General features: G+C 37.6%; 1 protein-coding gene across 3 annotated transcripts in view; it reads left to right on the forward strand.

The window, feature by feature from the left end:
* Positions 1–15000, forward strand: part of MYOM2 (myomesin 2) — a 302384-nt gene that overhangs the window by 267694 nt on the left and 19690 nt on the right. For all 3 annotated transcript variants that reach the window (XM_053710368.1, XM_053710369.1, XM_053710370.1), the window contains one exon: positions 13444–13549. In XM_053710368.1, the coding sequence (XP_053566343.1) occupies positions 13444–13549 (106 nt within the window). The remainder of the gene's footprint in view (positions 1–13443; positions 13550–15000) is intronic.

Below are 15000 nucleotides of genomic sequence, written 5' to 3' on the forward strand. Positions count from 1 at the left end.
TGTAAATAAATGTACTTGTATGTTGCACTATCTAATATATACTTGTATTGCTCTGAGTCTCTTAGAAGAGATAGACAATATTTAATGTATTTCATAGGCACATGTGGGTAATGATTTATTAGTGTTAGATACCTGCCAATCTGAATATTCTTATAATATTAAAAAAAATTAAGGTTTTGAATACAGTAACCACTGTAATCAAACAACTGTTTATACATGGATGAATAATATGTTTTTATTGGCTACTGGCGATCATGATCAGTGCTTCTCAAGTTATGTTTTCTGTTCATCATATGGTCTCTTGGATCTAAATGAAGATACACAAAGAGTAAAAAAAAAAAAACTGCTCCCTTTCACTCCCCAGATTCCTATGCTATTCCAATCCTCTAATTCAGTTAAGGTTTATCATGTATCCACTCTTTAGTACAAATTGGAGTGGCATTAACAGTTTCGCTGGTTCCAGGCAGTGTTTTTAATTTGTAGTAAAACATTTAAATGAATCCAGTCAGATTTGCAAAGAGCACAATTTAGACCTTGTATCTAAAATAAAATACATAAACTCAAAGTTGCACTCCTGTTGCATGTCCATTCTAGTTGAGAGGAGGATTTTGACAGTAATTGGAGAATATGCATGTATGCCTGCTTCTCATTGGATCACCAGCTATATTCTCAGCTAGAGTAGCATAGGAGCACAACTTTTACATTTTTGCAAGGTTAAACACATGCTAAAGGAATCTGTCCCAATATATAATGTTCTAATGGAAAAGAGCATTTTATTTATAAACTGAACTATCCCTTTAAACTGATATATAAAACTCATTTTGGAAATGCAGTATATTTCAAATACTTAAAAATGGTTCTGTTAAAAAATTGTCAGTGCTAGAAAGATAACATGAATGCAGCCGACCGTTTGTAGCAAACTACCCTTATCTTCATATAACAGTGATTTTTTTTTATTATAGTACCCAGCTGTAGCTTTTATACTGGAACTATGTAATACTTCGACTTTGTTTGCAATTTTTCATTCACTTTGTGCAATATACAGCACTTTTTTTTTTTTTTTTGAAAATCAATGAATCATAACATCTGTGAGAACTGAAAATTATATAATAGATTTTTAAAAGACCTTAATACTTTTTCGTCTCTTAACAATTGTAGAAGACAAACCTTTATTGCATTACTAGCTCAGTAGACATAGGAATATAAACTTCACCTTTTTAATTTTCTGCTTTCCACTCTAAAACTCCCCTGAGTAATTACAAAGCTCTTCCTCAAAATTTATTTTAAAGCTTTTCTCCTCACTTTAAATTTACTTTTACTAGGTATAAAAATGAATATGCTAATGTTCTTTTGCTCATCTGTACTCTTAAAGTCTTGCTGACTAATGTGTATTTTTTATGTTCAATCTTTTCACTGAGCTCTACATATGTGCAGATTGAGAAGGCAGAGTAAGCACGCATAAATTACAGACAAAATAGACCATTGAGGTGTCAAATGCTTATGAAATATATTATGCATAAAGGTTGTAGCTATGTTAATCCAAAATAGCATATCATTCTTTGCAAGCAATGATACATTTTATTATGCAAAACAAGGGAAGAGCTTACTTTTTACCTATGATGATTACAATACGTACCATATGAAAGAGGGCTGTAATGACTGGAACTTCCATATTGGTTTTATTTTCCGGGAATGTCTCTCGCATAAAAAAAATGATTAAAAAAATGGATCTAATATTTAGAAATCTTGAATCTGTTTTGCAGCATAGCTAGTTTACAGCCCCATTTTGGTGTAGAATTAAAAAATAGCCTAACTTTGAACAGCCAATCAGAAAGACAGATAGAACATGTGATTTTAAATAACTTTCCAATATACTTTTATTATCTAATATGATTTCTTCTCTTTGTATCCATTTTTGAAAAGCATACCTAGGTAGGCTCAAGAAAAGCAGTGAGCTACTGGGAGTAAGCTGCTGATTGGTGACTGCTTATATAAGCCTCTTGTCATTGGCTAAACCAGGGCCAGATTACAAGTGGCGGTCTAATGATAGTGCGAGCCGTGATATCGCTGGACCGCAATAACATTAGTGCATGACTTGATATTACAAGTACATGGTGTGCTTACTAGAGAACTAACATGCTTGAGCAAAAGTCGAAACTGAGCTAGAATGTTTAGCACGATTTGAAGTAAAGTATAAAGGTTAAAAAAAAGCTGCACAAAACACATCAAAAACACATTAAAATAAAGTATAACACATACTGTATATACACTGTAATAAAAAGTTTTTAAAATGGTTAATTGGGAAATGGGAAATGGTATATGGCACAGTGGCCTTAGCCCTTGGACACTGGCACATACATGTGTGTATGTGTATGTATATATATATATATATATATATATATATATATATATATATATAAATATATATACAAAAGTATAAATTTGTTTGTTCACACATACATACATATATATGTTACGGGTAAAGTCCAAAATCTGGGTAATCCTAGGATTACCCAAGCAGCTCTGGGTAAAGCCCAAAGTATATATATATATATATATATACACACACACACATATATATATATATATATATATATATATATATATATATATATATATATATATATATATATATATATATTAGCAACAGGAGAGCACTCTCACTTACAAAAAACACATGCCAGGGTGCAAGCAAGAAAAATGAATAATATCAATGAACAGATGGCTGCACTCACTGGTCCTTTTCAAACATATTTATTTCTGTGACGTTTCGGGGACCGTATCCCCTTCCTCAGACGGTCTGAGGAAGGGGATACGGTCCCCGAAACGTCACAGAAATAAATATGTTTGAAAAGGACCAGTGAGTGCAGCCATCTGTTCATTGATATATATATATATATATATATATATATATATATATATATATATATATACTGTATATACTGTATATACTGTATATACTGTATATATATATATACAGGGAGTGCAGAATTATTAGGCAAATGAGTATTTTGACCACATCATCCTCTTTATGCATGTTGTCTTACTCCAAGCTGTATAGGCTCGAAAGCCTACTACCAATTAAGCATATTAGGTGATGTGCATCTCTGTAATGAGAAGGGGTGTGGTCTAATGACATCAACACCCTATATCAGGTGTGCATAATTATTAGGCAACTTCCTTTCCTTTGGCAAAATGGGTCAAAAGAAGGACTTGACAGGCTCAGAAAAGTCAAAAATAGTGAGATATCTTGCAGAGGGATGCAGCACTCTTAAAATTGCAAAGCTTCGGAAGCGTGATCATCGAACAATCAAGCGTTTCATTCAAAATAGTCAACAGGGTCGCAAGAAGCGTGTGGAAAAACCAATGCGCAAAATAACTGCCCATGATCTGAGAAAAGTCAAGCGTGCAGCTGCCAAGATGCCACTTGCCACCAGTTTGGCCATATTTCAGAGCTGCAACATCACTGGAGTGCCCAAAAGCACAAGGTGTGCAATACTCAGAGACATGGCCAAGGTAAGAAAGGCTGAAAGATGACCACCACTGAACAAGACACACAAGCTGAAACGTCAAGACTGGGCCAAGAAATATCTCAAGACTGATTTTTCTAAGGTTTTATGGACTGATGAAATGAGAGTGAGTCTTGATGGGCCAGATGGATGGGCCCGTGGCTGGATTGGTAAAGGGCAGAGAGCTCCAGTCCGACTCAGACGCCAGCAAGGTGGAGGTGGAGTACTGGTTTGGGCTGGTATCATCAAAGATGAGCTTGTGGGGCCTTTTCGGGTTGAGGATGGAGTCAAGCTCAACTCCCAGTCCTACTGCCAGTTTCTGGAAGACACCTTCTTCAAGCAGTGGTACAGGAAGAAGTCTGCATCCTTCAAGAAAAACATGATTTTCATGCAGGACAATGCTCCATCACACGCGTCCAAGTACTCCACAGCGTGGCTGGCAAGAAAGGGTATAAAAGAAGAAAATCTAATGACATGGCCTCCTTGTTCACCTGATCTGAACCCCTTTGAGAACCTGTGGTCCATCATCAAATGTGAGATTTACAAGGAGGGAAAACAGTACACCTCTCTGAACAGTGTCTGGGAGGCTGTGGTTGCTGCTGCACGCAATGTTGATGGTGAACAGATCATAACACTGACAGAATCCATGGATGGCAGGCTTTTGAGTGTCCTTGCAAAGAAAGGTGGCTATATTGGTCACTGAATGTTTTTGTTTTGTTTTTGAATGTCAGAAATGTATATTTGTGAATGTTGAGATGTTATATTGGTTTCACTGGTAAAAATAAATAATTGAAATGGGTATATATTTGTTTTTTGTTAAGTTGCCTAATAATTATGCACAGTAATAGTCACCTGCACACACAGATATCCCCCTAAAATAGCTAAAACTAAAAACAAACTAAAAACTACTTCCAAAAATATTCAGCTTTGATATTAATGAGTTTTTTGGGTTCATTGAGAACATGGTTGTTGTTCAATAATAAAATGAATCCTCAAAAATACAACTTGCCTAATAATTCTGCACTCCCTGTATATATATATATATATATATATATATATATATATATATATATATATATATATATATATATATATATATATATATATATATATATATCTTTAAACATGCAATATCATTTTTAATGTGTTTTGAATAGAAATAATCAAAATTCTTATATTCTTTGTTTAAAAAAATATTTTTATTTTTAAATAAAATAAAGGAATGTAAAGTGTTCCTTAACACCTTGGGGTTTAGTTCAGTTGGCAGGGTTCAGTCTAGCGCAGGGTCAGGTTATCGCACAAGTAACAATTAATAGCTTTGTTTTTTTTCAGTGCCCTATAGAAGTCTATGGGGAGAAGAATTTAGTGCGGTCACGATGTCTAAAGTGCGGCCACAAAATTTTTTTACTTTGTGCTCACAATTTTAAACAAATGTCTTTTTTTTTTCCAACTCACATGCTAATTGCAATCAATCATAAAATAAACATTTTGGTTTTCATGTCCCTTTAAAAATACATGGACATAGTTTTTAACCACCAGTCCAGTTTTTAAGAAGTCCAAGTGTCAGCTTGCACACAAACAGAGATAGACCTAATGGCGTCTCGTCTGAATCACAAACTACCTAAATATGGAGAAAGTTCCAGGGACTCTCAAGCAGAGCTGCTAGATGCATTTGCAGTCCCTTGACCATTTCATTTGGTCTGTTTTCCCACCAATTTTTTTTTCTCCCGAAGGTGATTGCTCAGATTAAACAAGAACATACTTCAGCAATTCTAATAGCTCCTGCTTGGCCTCACAGGACATGGTATGCTTATCTGATTCAAATGCCCAGTGCTCCTCATTGTCCAGATCTGTTTTCTCAAGGTCTTTTCTTTTCTTAAAATCTTTACTCTATCAATTTGACTGCTTGGAGATTGAACAGTTAATCCTTTCTCAGAGGTTCTTTTTTCTGATTCAGTGGTTGAAACTCTGATTCAGGCTTGTAAGCAAGTTACTAGGAGAATTTATCACAAGGTATGGAAAGCTTATCTTTCTTAATGTGTGAAGCGAGGTTTAAATGTTTGAATTCTACAATTCCTGCAGGATGGCTTAGATAAGGGTTTTATGGCCTGTACCTTAAAAGGACACATTTTGTCTCTCTCTCGGCTAGATTTAGAGTTCTGCGTTAGCCGTCAAAAGCAGCGTTATTATTAACAACCGGAGCGTTTCCGATCAGCCAATAGAATGCAAGCTCAATCTGATTGGCTGATTGGATCAGCCAATCCGATTGAACTTGAATCTGATTAGCTGATTTAATCAGCCAATCAGATTTTTCCTACCTTAATTCCGATTGGCTGATAGAATCCTATCAGCCAATTGGAATTCGAGGGACGCCATCTTGGATGACGTCACTTAAAGGAACCTTCATTCGTCGTCTAGTCGTCGTTGAAGAAGGATGTTCCGCGCCGGAGGTCTTGAAGATGGAGCCGCTCCTCGTCGGATGGATGAAGATAGAAGATGCCGCTTGGATGAAGATGTCTGCTGGTCCGGATGTCCTCTTCTGCCCGGATAGGATGAAGACTTCTGCCGCTCCGGATGTCTTCTTTTGGTTCATCGGTGCCCGGCTGGGTGAACAGGACTCAAGGTAGGGAGATCTTCAGGGGGTAGTGTTAGGTTTATTTAAGGGGGGTTTGGGTTAGAGTAGGGGTATGTGGGTGGTGGGTTGTAATGTTGGGGGGTGGTATTGTGTTTTTTTTACAGGCAAAGAGCTGATTTCTTTGGGGCATAAAATCTAAACAAATCAAAATAGAGGGCGCCACATAGTGCAGATCAAAAGGTAATTCAAATGTAAATACAGGAATGGTAGAAGAATCCTACTCACAAAGTGTAAAGCACAGATGTGCAATACCAGCAGTCCGGAACCACACGTCGTCCGGTAGACCAGTAGATAGAAGAGGAATCCTCGTCTTGCCAGGGAGAGTCCAGAGAAACCACAGAGGAGTTCTGTACAGCGATGGTCAGTCCCACAAGTCCAGAGGCCTGGGAAGAGAGTCCACAGCTCCAAAAAGGAGGATGAGTCCCTAATTTGGGAAAAAATGGTCGGCAGCAGAAAGAGGGTTGATAAACTAATTTTAAAAGTTTATTAAAATGATAAAAAAAACAGCAACGCGTTTCTCAGTGTAACACACTGTTTCATCAGTTTTTGTGAACTGCTGGTGCAATGCAAGCCCCTTGCAGATTTGCGGCCACTAGCAGGGGGTGTCAATCAACCGGATCATATTCAATCAGGTTGATTTCTGTCCGCCGCCTCAGAGTAGGCAGACAAGTTATGAATCAGCGGTCTTTAGACCGCTGCTTCATAACTTCTGTTTCCGGCGAGACGGAAGGCTCGTGCGGAAACAGGGGCATTAAGCTCCATACCGAGCTTGATAAATCGGCCCCTTTATCTCACAAATGCAGCATTTAATAATGTTATTCGATCAGGTTGATTTCTGTCCGCGGCCTCAGAGTAGGCAGACAAGTTATGAAGCAGCAGAGCAGCAGTCTCGTGCGAGAAGGCTCGTGCGGAAACAGGGGCATCAAGCTCTATACTGAGCTTGATAAATCGTCCCCTTTATCTCACAAATGCAGCATTTAATAATATTTAGCATAATATTCCTCTACATGTATATACATTGATATCTACTGAGCATAAAAAAGATTAAAGGGTCATGATACCCAAAAGTTAAAGCACTTGAAAGAAATGCAGCATATCTGCAAAAAGCTGACTATAAAATGTCATTGGATCATCTCAATTTACCTAAAAATTTCCTCAGTAGCCACATCTCATTGTAAATGGATTTTAAGCAGCCAATCAGGATGCTAGTCCAGGGACTTGCAAAGGACTGTGCATCTGGCATGTGTAGGCACGGACATGAAGTTTACTATGAAATATCACAGTATTTCAGTAAAATCTCATGAGATCACAGCAAAGCATGACCTTAGCACTGCTGATGCTGCTTGGCTATTGCTTTTGTTTCTTCTTCAACCTGCAGCTGGACAGTAACTGAAGGATAACTGTTCACTGAGCATTTGCTATTGTAAGATGAAGACATGTTGAGGTAAAATATCTTTCTTTTTTACATGATGAGATGTCCATGTAATATTTTCTTGTCATCTTTTTGCAGTTATACTGAATCAATTTCAAGTGATATACCATATAAATATTGTGTCACTTTAACCCATTGGCATCTAGTTATCAAGCCGTCTACTTACCTGCCTTCGCCGGCCCCAATACGCCCGCCTAAGCTCACCTCACATGGCTGCCGCAGACGTGAATACGCTCGCCAAAGTTATCAAAAAAGCTGTGAAAAAGCCGCGCACCAAATACGGGGCGATGAGCACTGGACTGTGATAGTTATCACTCATCCGATCTCGCTGCTCTTCGGCTTTTTCCCAGCTTTATTGATAAGCTGTCACTAAGCACACACACTAAATTACACTGTTCTACCCCCTATATCGGCGCCCCCTGAGCCCCCCGCAACTAAATAAAGTTATTAACCCCTAAACCGCCGCTCCTAGACCCCGCTGCAACTATAATAAATGTATTAACCCCTAAACTGCAGCTCCCGGAGCCCACTGCCACTCTAATAAACTGATTAACCCCTAAACCGCCGCTCCCGGACCCCGCTGCCACCTACATAATACCTATTAACCCCTATCCTGCCCCCCCTATACCGCTGCCACCTATAATAAATTTATTAACCCCTATCCTGCCGATCCCGCACCCCGCCGCAACTAAATAAATTTTTAACCCTCTAAACCACCGCTCCCGGACCCCGAATCCACCTATATTAAACTTACTAACCCCTAATCTGCCCCCCCTACATCGTCACCACCTATAATAAATTTATTAACCCCTATCCTGCCCCCCTATACTGGCGCAACCTATAATAAAATGATTAACCCCTGATTAACCCCTAAACCTAAGTCTAACCCTAACCCTAACACCCCCCCTAACTTAAATATTAATTAAATAAATCTAAATAAATATTACTCTTATTAAATTAGTTATTCCTATTTAAAACTAAATACTTACCTATAAAATAAACCCTAATATAGGTACAATATTACTAATAATTATATTGTAGCTATTTTAGGATTTATTTTTATTTTACAGGCAAATTTAAATTTATTTTAACTAGGCACAATAGCTATTAAATAGTTATTAACTATTTAATAGCTACCTAGTTAAAATAAAGACAAATTTACCTGTAAAATAAAAACTAACCTAAGTTACAATTACACCTAACACTACACTATCATTAACTAAATTATTCCTATTTAAAACTAAATACTTACCTGTAAAATAAACCCTAAGATAGCTACAATGTAATTAATAACATACATACATTGTGGTTATTTTAGGATTTATATTTATTTTACAGGTAACTTTGTATTTATTTTAACTAGGTAGAATAGTTATTAAATAGTTATCAACTATTTAATAACTACCTAGCTAAAAGAAATACAAAATGACCTGTAAAATTAAACCTAACACTACACTATCATTAAATAAATTAAATTCATTAACTACAAATACCTACAATTAAATACAATTAAATAAACTAACTAAAGTACAAAAAATAAAAAAATATTACAAGATTTTTAAGCTAATTTCACCTAATCTAAGCCCCCTAATAAAATAACAAAGCCCCCCAAAATAAAAAAAAATGCCCTACCCTATTCTAAATTATGAAAGTGAACAGCTCTATTACCTTACCAGCCCTTAAAAGGGCCTTTTGCGGGGCATGCCCCAAAGTAATCAGCTCTTTTGCATGTATAAAAAAATACAACCCCCCCCAACATTAAAACCCACCACCCACATACCCCTACTCTAACCCACCCAAACCCCCCTTAAAAAACCTAACACTAACCTCCTGAAGATCATCCTACCTTTAGTCGTCTTCAGCCAGCCGACCACCGATGGAACAGAAAAGGACATCCGCAGCAGCCGAAGTCATCATCCAAGGGGCGCTGAAGAGGTCTTCCATCCGATAGAAGTCTTCATCCATGCGGAGCGGAGCCTTCTTCAAACGAGCCGACGCGGAGCCATCCTCTTCCAACGATGCCTACCCAACGAATAGATATTCTTTTAAGTGACGTCATCCAAGATGGCGTCCCTCGAATTCCGATTGTCTGATATGATTCTATCAGCCAATCGGAATTAAGGTAGGAACAATCTGGTTGGCTGATCCAATCAGCCAATCAGATTCAAGTTCAATACAATTGTCTGATCCAATCAGCCAATCAGATTGAGCTTGCATTCTATTGGCTGTTCCGATCAGCCAATACAATGCAAGCTCAATCTGATTGGCTGATTGGATCAGCCAATCAGATTTTTCCTACCTTTATTCCGATTGGCTGATAGAATCCTATCAGCCAATCGGAATTTGAGGGACCCCATCTTGGATGACGTCACTTAAAGGAATATTCATTCTTCGGGTAGGCGTCGTTTGAAGAGGATGGCTCCGTGTCGGCTCATTTGAAGAAGGCTCCGCTCCACTCCGGATGGATGAATATTGAAGATGCCGCATGGATTAAGACTTCTATCGGATGGAAGACCTCTTCAGCGCCCCTTGGATGATGACTTCAGCCGCTGCGGATGTCCTCTTTGGTGGTCGGCTGGCTGAAGACGGCTAAAGGTAGGATGATCTTCAGGGGGTTAGTGTTAGTTTTTTTTTTAAGGGGGGTTTGGGTGGGTTAGAGTAGGGGTATGTGGGTGGTGGGTTTTAATGTTGGGGGGTTGTATTTTTTTGTACATGCAAAAGATCTGATTACTTTGGGGCATGCCCCGCAAAAGGCCCTTTTAAGGGCTGGTAAGGTAATAGAGCTGTTAACTTTCGTAATTTAGAATAGGGTAGGGCATTTTTTATTTTGGGAGGCTTTGTTATTTTATTAGGGGGCTTAGATTAGGTGTAATTAGCTTAAAAATCTTTGTAACTTGTTTTTTTTTATTTTTTGTACTTTAGTTAGTTTATTTACTTGTATTTAATAGAAGGTATTTGTAGTTAATTAATTTAATTTATTTAATGATAGTGTAGTGTTAGGTTTAATTTTACAGGTAATTTTGTATTTCTTTTAGCTAGATAGTTATTAAATAGTTAATAACTATTTAATAACTATTCTACCTAGTTAAAATAAATACAAAGTTACCGGTAAAATAAATATAAATCCTAAAATAGCTACAATGTAATTATTAATTACATTGTAGCTATCTTAGGGTTTATTTTACAGGTAAGTATTTAGTTTTAAATAGGAATAATTTATTTAATGATAGTGTAGTGTTAGGTTTAATTGTAACTTAGGTTAGTTTTTATTTTACAGATAAATTTGTCTTTATTTTAACTAGGTAGCTATTAAATAGTTAATAACTATTTAATTGCTATTGTGCCTAGATAAAATAAATTGAAATTTGCCTGTAAAATAAAAATAAATCCTAAAATAGCTACAATATAATTATTAGTTATATTGTAGCTATATTATGGTTTATTTTATAGGTAAGTATTTAGTTTTAAATAGGATTAATTTAGTTAATAATAGTAATTTTATTTAGATTTATTAAAATAATATTTAAGTTAGGGGGGTGTTAGGGTTAGTGTTAGACTTATGTTTAGGGGTAAATTAGTTTAATATAGATGGCGGTATAGGGGGGCAGGATAGGGGTTAATAAATTTATTATAGGTGGCGACGGTGTAGGGGGGGCAGATTAGGGGTTAGTAAGTTTAATATAGGTGGCGGGAGCGGTGGTTTAGGGGTTAAACAATTTATTTAGTTGCGGTGGGGTACGGATCGGCAGGATAGGGGTTAATAAATTTATTATAGGTGGCGGCAGTATAGGGGGGCCGGAGAGGGGTTTATAGGTATTATGTAAGTGGCGGCGGGGTCCGGGAGCGGCGGTTTAGGGGTTAATCAGTTTATTAGAGTGGCGGTGGGCTCCGGGAGCGGCGGTTTAGGGGTTACCATGTTTAATATAGGTGGCGGAGGTGTAGGGGGTCAGATTAGGGGTGGTTAGACTCAGGGTACATGTTAGGGTGTTAGGTGTAGACAGCTCCCATAGGAATCAATGGGATGTCGGGCAGCAGCGAACATGAACTTTCGCTATGGTCAGACTCCCATTGATTCCTATGGGATCCGCCGCCTCCAGGGCGGCGGATTGAAAACCAGGTACGCTAGGCCGGAAAAGTACCGAGCGTACCTGGTAGTCATTTGATAACTCCCAAAAGTTGCATTCGGAACATCTGGAGTGATGTAAGAATCGATCTGTGTCGGACTGAGTCCAGCGGTTCGAAGCTTACGTCACTATATTCTACTTTTGCCGGGCAGCAGGGCTTGATAACTTAGGCGAATCAGCCTTGCCACAAAAAAGCTGCAGAATTCCAGCGTATTTGAGGTTGACAGCTTGATAACTAGAGGCCATTGAGTGCTAGAAACAACTCTGAGCCATCACAAATTGTCCCAGTCAGGTGCTGACGACAGTTCAGAGCTGTCGCTTGCACTCATCCACCTTGAGGGCAATCTGGGGACTCCCACTGGCTCCCACCCCTGCGATCTGGCCTGTATAGTGACAGGCATTGGCGGGGCTTCACGTTTGGTGCGGTGATATCACGTGTAATGACGTGATGACTTCACTGCGCAACTTTATTTAAAGTGAATGTAAATTTAGATAATAAAGTGCCCAGTTTTTAAAAATCCGATAAAAACAGGGGCACATTATTTCATCAAAATTTACATTTTACTTGTGTTGTGAAAATACTTGCAACCACTCCAGAGATTCTCCCGGTCATCACAAGCCTCTTCATATATAAGAAATGACGGAACGGTCATCCTCCAATCACGGCTTACCCCCCAGGGGAATCAGTGTCATGATTGGAGGAAGCCTGATTCCTCATTTTAGACCCGGGAAAAAGCTTTGCGACAGGCGGGGGAAGGGATGAAGCGGCTGTCAAGATTAAAAGGTAAGTATTTTCACAACACGAGCGAAATGTAAATTTTGATGAAATTTACATTTTAATCTGATTTTTAAAAACCGGGCACTTTATCATATAAATTTACATTCACTTTAAAGTTGACAATGGACAAGTATAGGGAAATAGGGGCAGCCTGCTTAGAAGCCTGTATCTCAGGCATCTAAGCAGCTACAGACCCCCCAAGACCCACCATTGGAAAGGTAATCCCCTAAACTATAAGTCTTGGAGATCTGGGAAAAAAGTTAAAAAGTTAAAAATAAATATATTTAAAAAAAGTAAAAATAAAAAAAGCTCAAAACCAGCTTAGCACCCAATTGGAAAATGGCTTAGCAGCCAAAGGGTTAAACAGACTGCAACATTAAAATGCTAACAAACAATAGTGTGTGTCTCTCTATAAAAAGTGTTGCATGCTCTAAGCAACTCTCATTTGAAATCTTTGAAAGCTATTGATACATCTTGCTCAAAAAGTCCTTATCCACGAAGATACAGTACATTCAAAACATTGCAAACAACTGCCAAAGCGGTTAGCAGATGAGCTGAGCAGTCTTTTAGAAAGATAATTACTGAAATTACTGAGTGTTTATCACTCTTGGAAAATAAATGCATTTGGGACATATTTTGTCGAAGAGCTCCTTGTTAAAATGGAAAAGTACAATAAGGTTGTTTTGAAAGAATAATAGAGTGCAAGAACAGAAGAACATAAAAGTCTTATTATAGTTGTCTGGTTCCTTGTGGAGGGGTTGTCAAGAATAAATTAAAGTCAGTAATTCAATCTGCTTCAAATATTACCATCTGAGCATGTAATGCATACATTTCTCTGACACCTAAAAATAGCTGTGCTTACAATAACGAATTACGCACATATATTCATTATCTCTAGACAAGCAATACTAAGGGCAAGCACATGCAGAAAATCATATGGTGTGTTTCTATTCTTTATTGTTTAGGATCATCTGCTTCTGAACTAAAGATCCAATGTACAGCTGAAGGAATCAGATTCCACTGTTTCATGAAATACTACACTGAAGAAATGAAAGTATCCTGGTATCAAAGGTTTGTAATAATCACACAATATGATGTGCAGTTCAGTAATCAGCAGATCAGGGTTATAAACAATTTACCAATGACTTAATAATAAATCCAATTATGCATAGCAATGCCTAGTGGCTTCAATAATCCCATGACAAATGTTAATAACTAATGACTTCATTAATCACATGACTTCACTTACATGACATACGTCATTACTAGTGACTTCACCAATCATTAAAGGGATACTAAAACCAAATTTTTTTCTTTCAAGATTCAAATAGAGCATGCAATTTTAAGCAACTATCTAATTTACTCCTATTATCAATTTGTCTTTGTTTTCTTGATATTTTTATTTGAAAAAGCAGGAATCTAAGCAAAGGAGCCGGCCCAATGTTGGTTCAGAACACGGGATAGCACTTGCTGATTGATTGGTACATTTAGCCACCAATCAGCAAGCACAACCCAGTTTCTGAATGGGCCAGCTCCTTAGCGTATGAAGAAAACTTGATTATAGGAGTAAATTAGATAGTTGCTTAAAATTGCATGCTCTATCTGAATCACAAAAAAAGTGGGTTTAGTATCCCTTTAACAAAAGATATGTTATGCCTTGTGTATCTACTAATTAAGTGATATAGGACAGGTCATCTTCAGTGACTTCACTTATCACATGGCAGGTCATTACTACTGATATCACTTGATATATTTTCATTAGTGTCTAGCCACATGATAGAGGTCACCAGCATCATTTTTTATAATTATGAGCTAGATTACCAGCGGCATGGTAAGTGTTGTGCACCAACGATAAGGGTTTTATTGTAGGTCTTTGTGTGTGTCGTAAGTAGTGTGCTTGTTAAAGATTTTTAGTAAACTTGTTCCCTTGGGTGTTATTAAATTTAACGCACATGGCACATGGCACACATCAGAGCTTTAGTTGAATGTTAATCGAGTCAAAAAAGTTGTGCAAAACACATGCAAATTATATTTAAAAGCGTAGTTACACTCTTAATAACACTATCTAATAAAAATATGTAAAAAATATTGCACAAAAACGTTCTAAGGGCTCAAAGATATGAAGTCTCAGGCGTTAGAAAAAAAAAGACATGCAAAGGGCTTTAACATAGAGATACATGAATATACATGTCTAAAAAAGACTATGGGGCATATTTATCAAGCTCCGTATGGAGCTTGATGCCCAGTGTTTCCAGCGAGCCTTCAGGCTCACCGGAAACAGAAGTTATAAAGCAGCGGTCTAAAGACCGCTGCTCTATAACCTGTCCACTTGATTGACACCCCCTGCTAGCGCCCGATTGGCCGCAAATCTGCACAAGAACTGCTGGTGCAATATAAATGCTGAGAGCGAATGCTGTTGGCATTTATCGATGTGCAGCGGACATGATCCGCAATAGCAGATCATGTCTGCTTGCACTAAAATAAATAGGCCCCTATGTATGTATATATAATGTTTATATATG

The sequence above is a fragment of the Bombina bombina genome, chromosome 4, assembly GCF_027579735.1.
Source record: "Bombina bombina isolate aBomBom1 chromosome 4, aBomBom1.pri, whole genome shotgun sequence".
Taxonomy (NCBI): domain Eukaryota; kingdom Metazoa; phylum Chordata; class Amphibia; order Anura; family Bombinatoridae; genus Bombina; species Bombina bombina.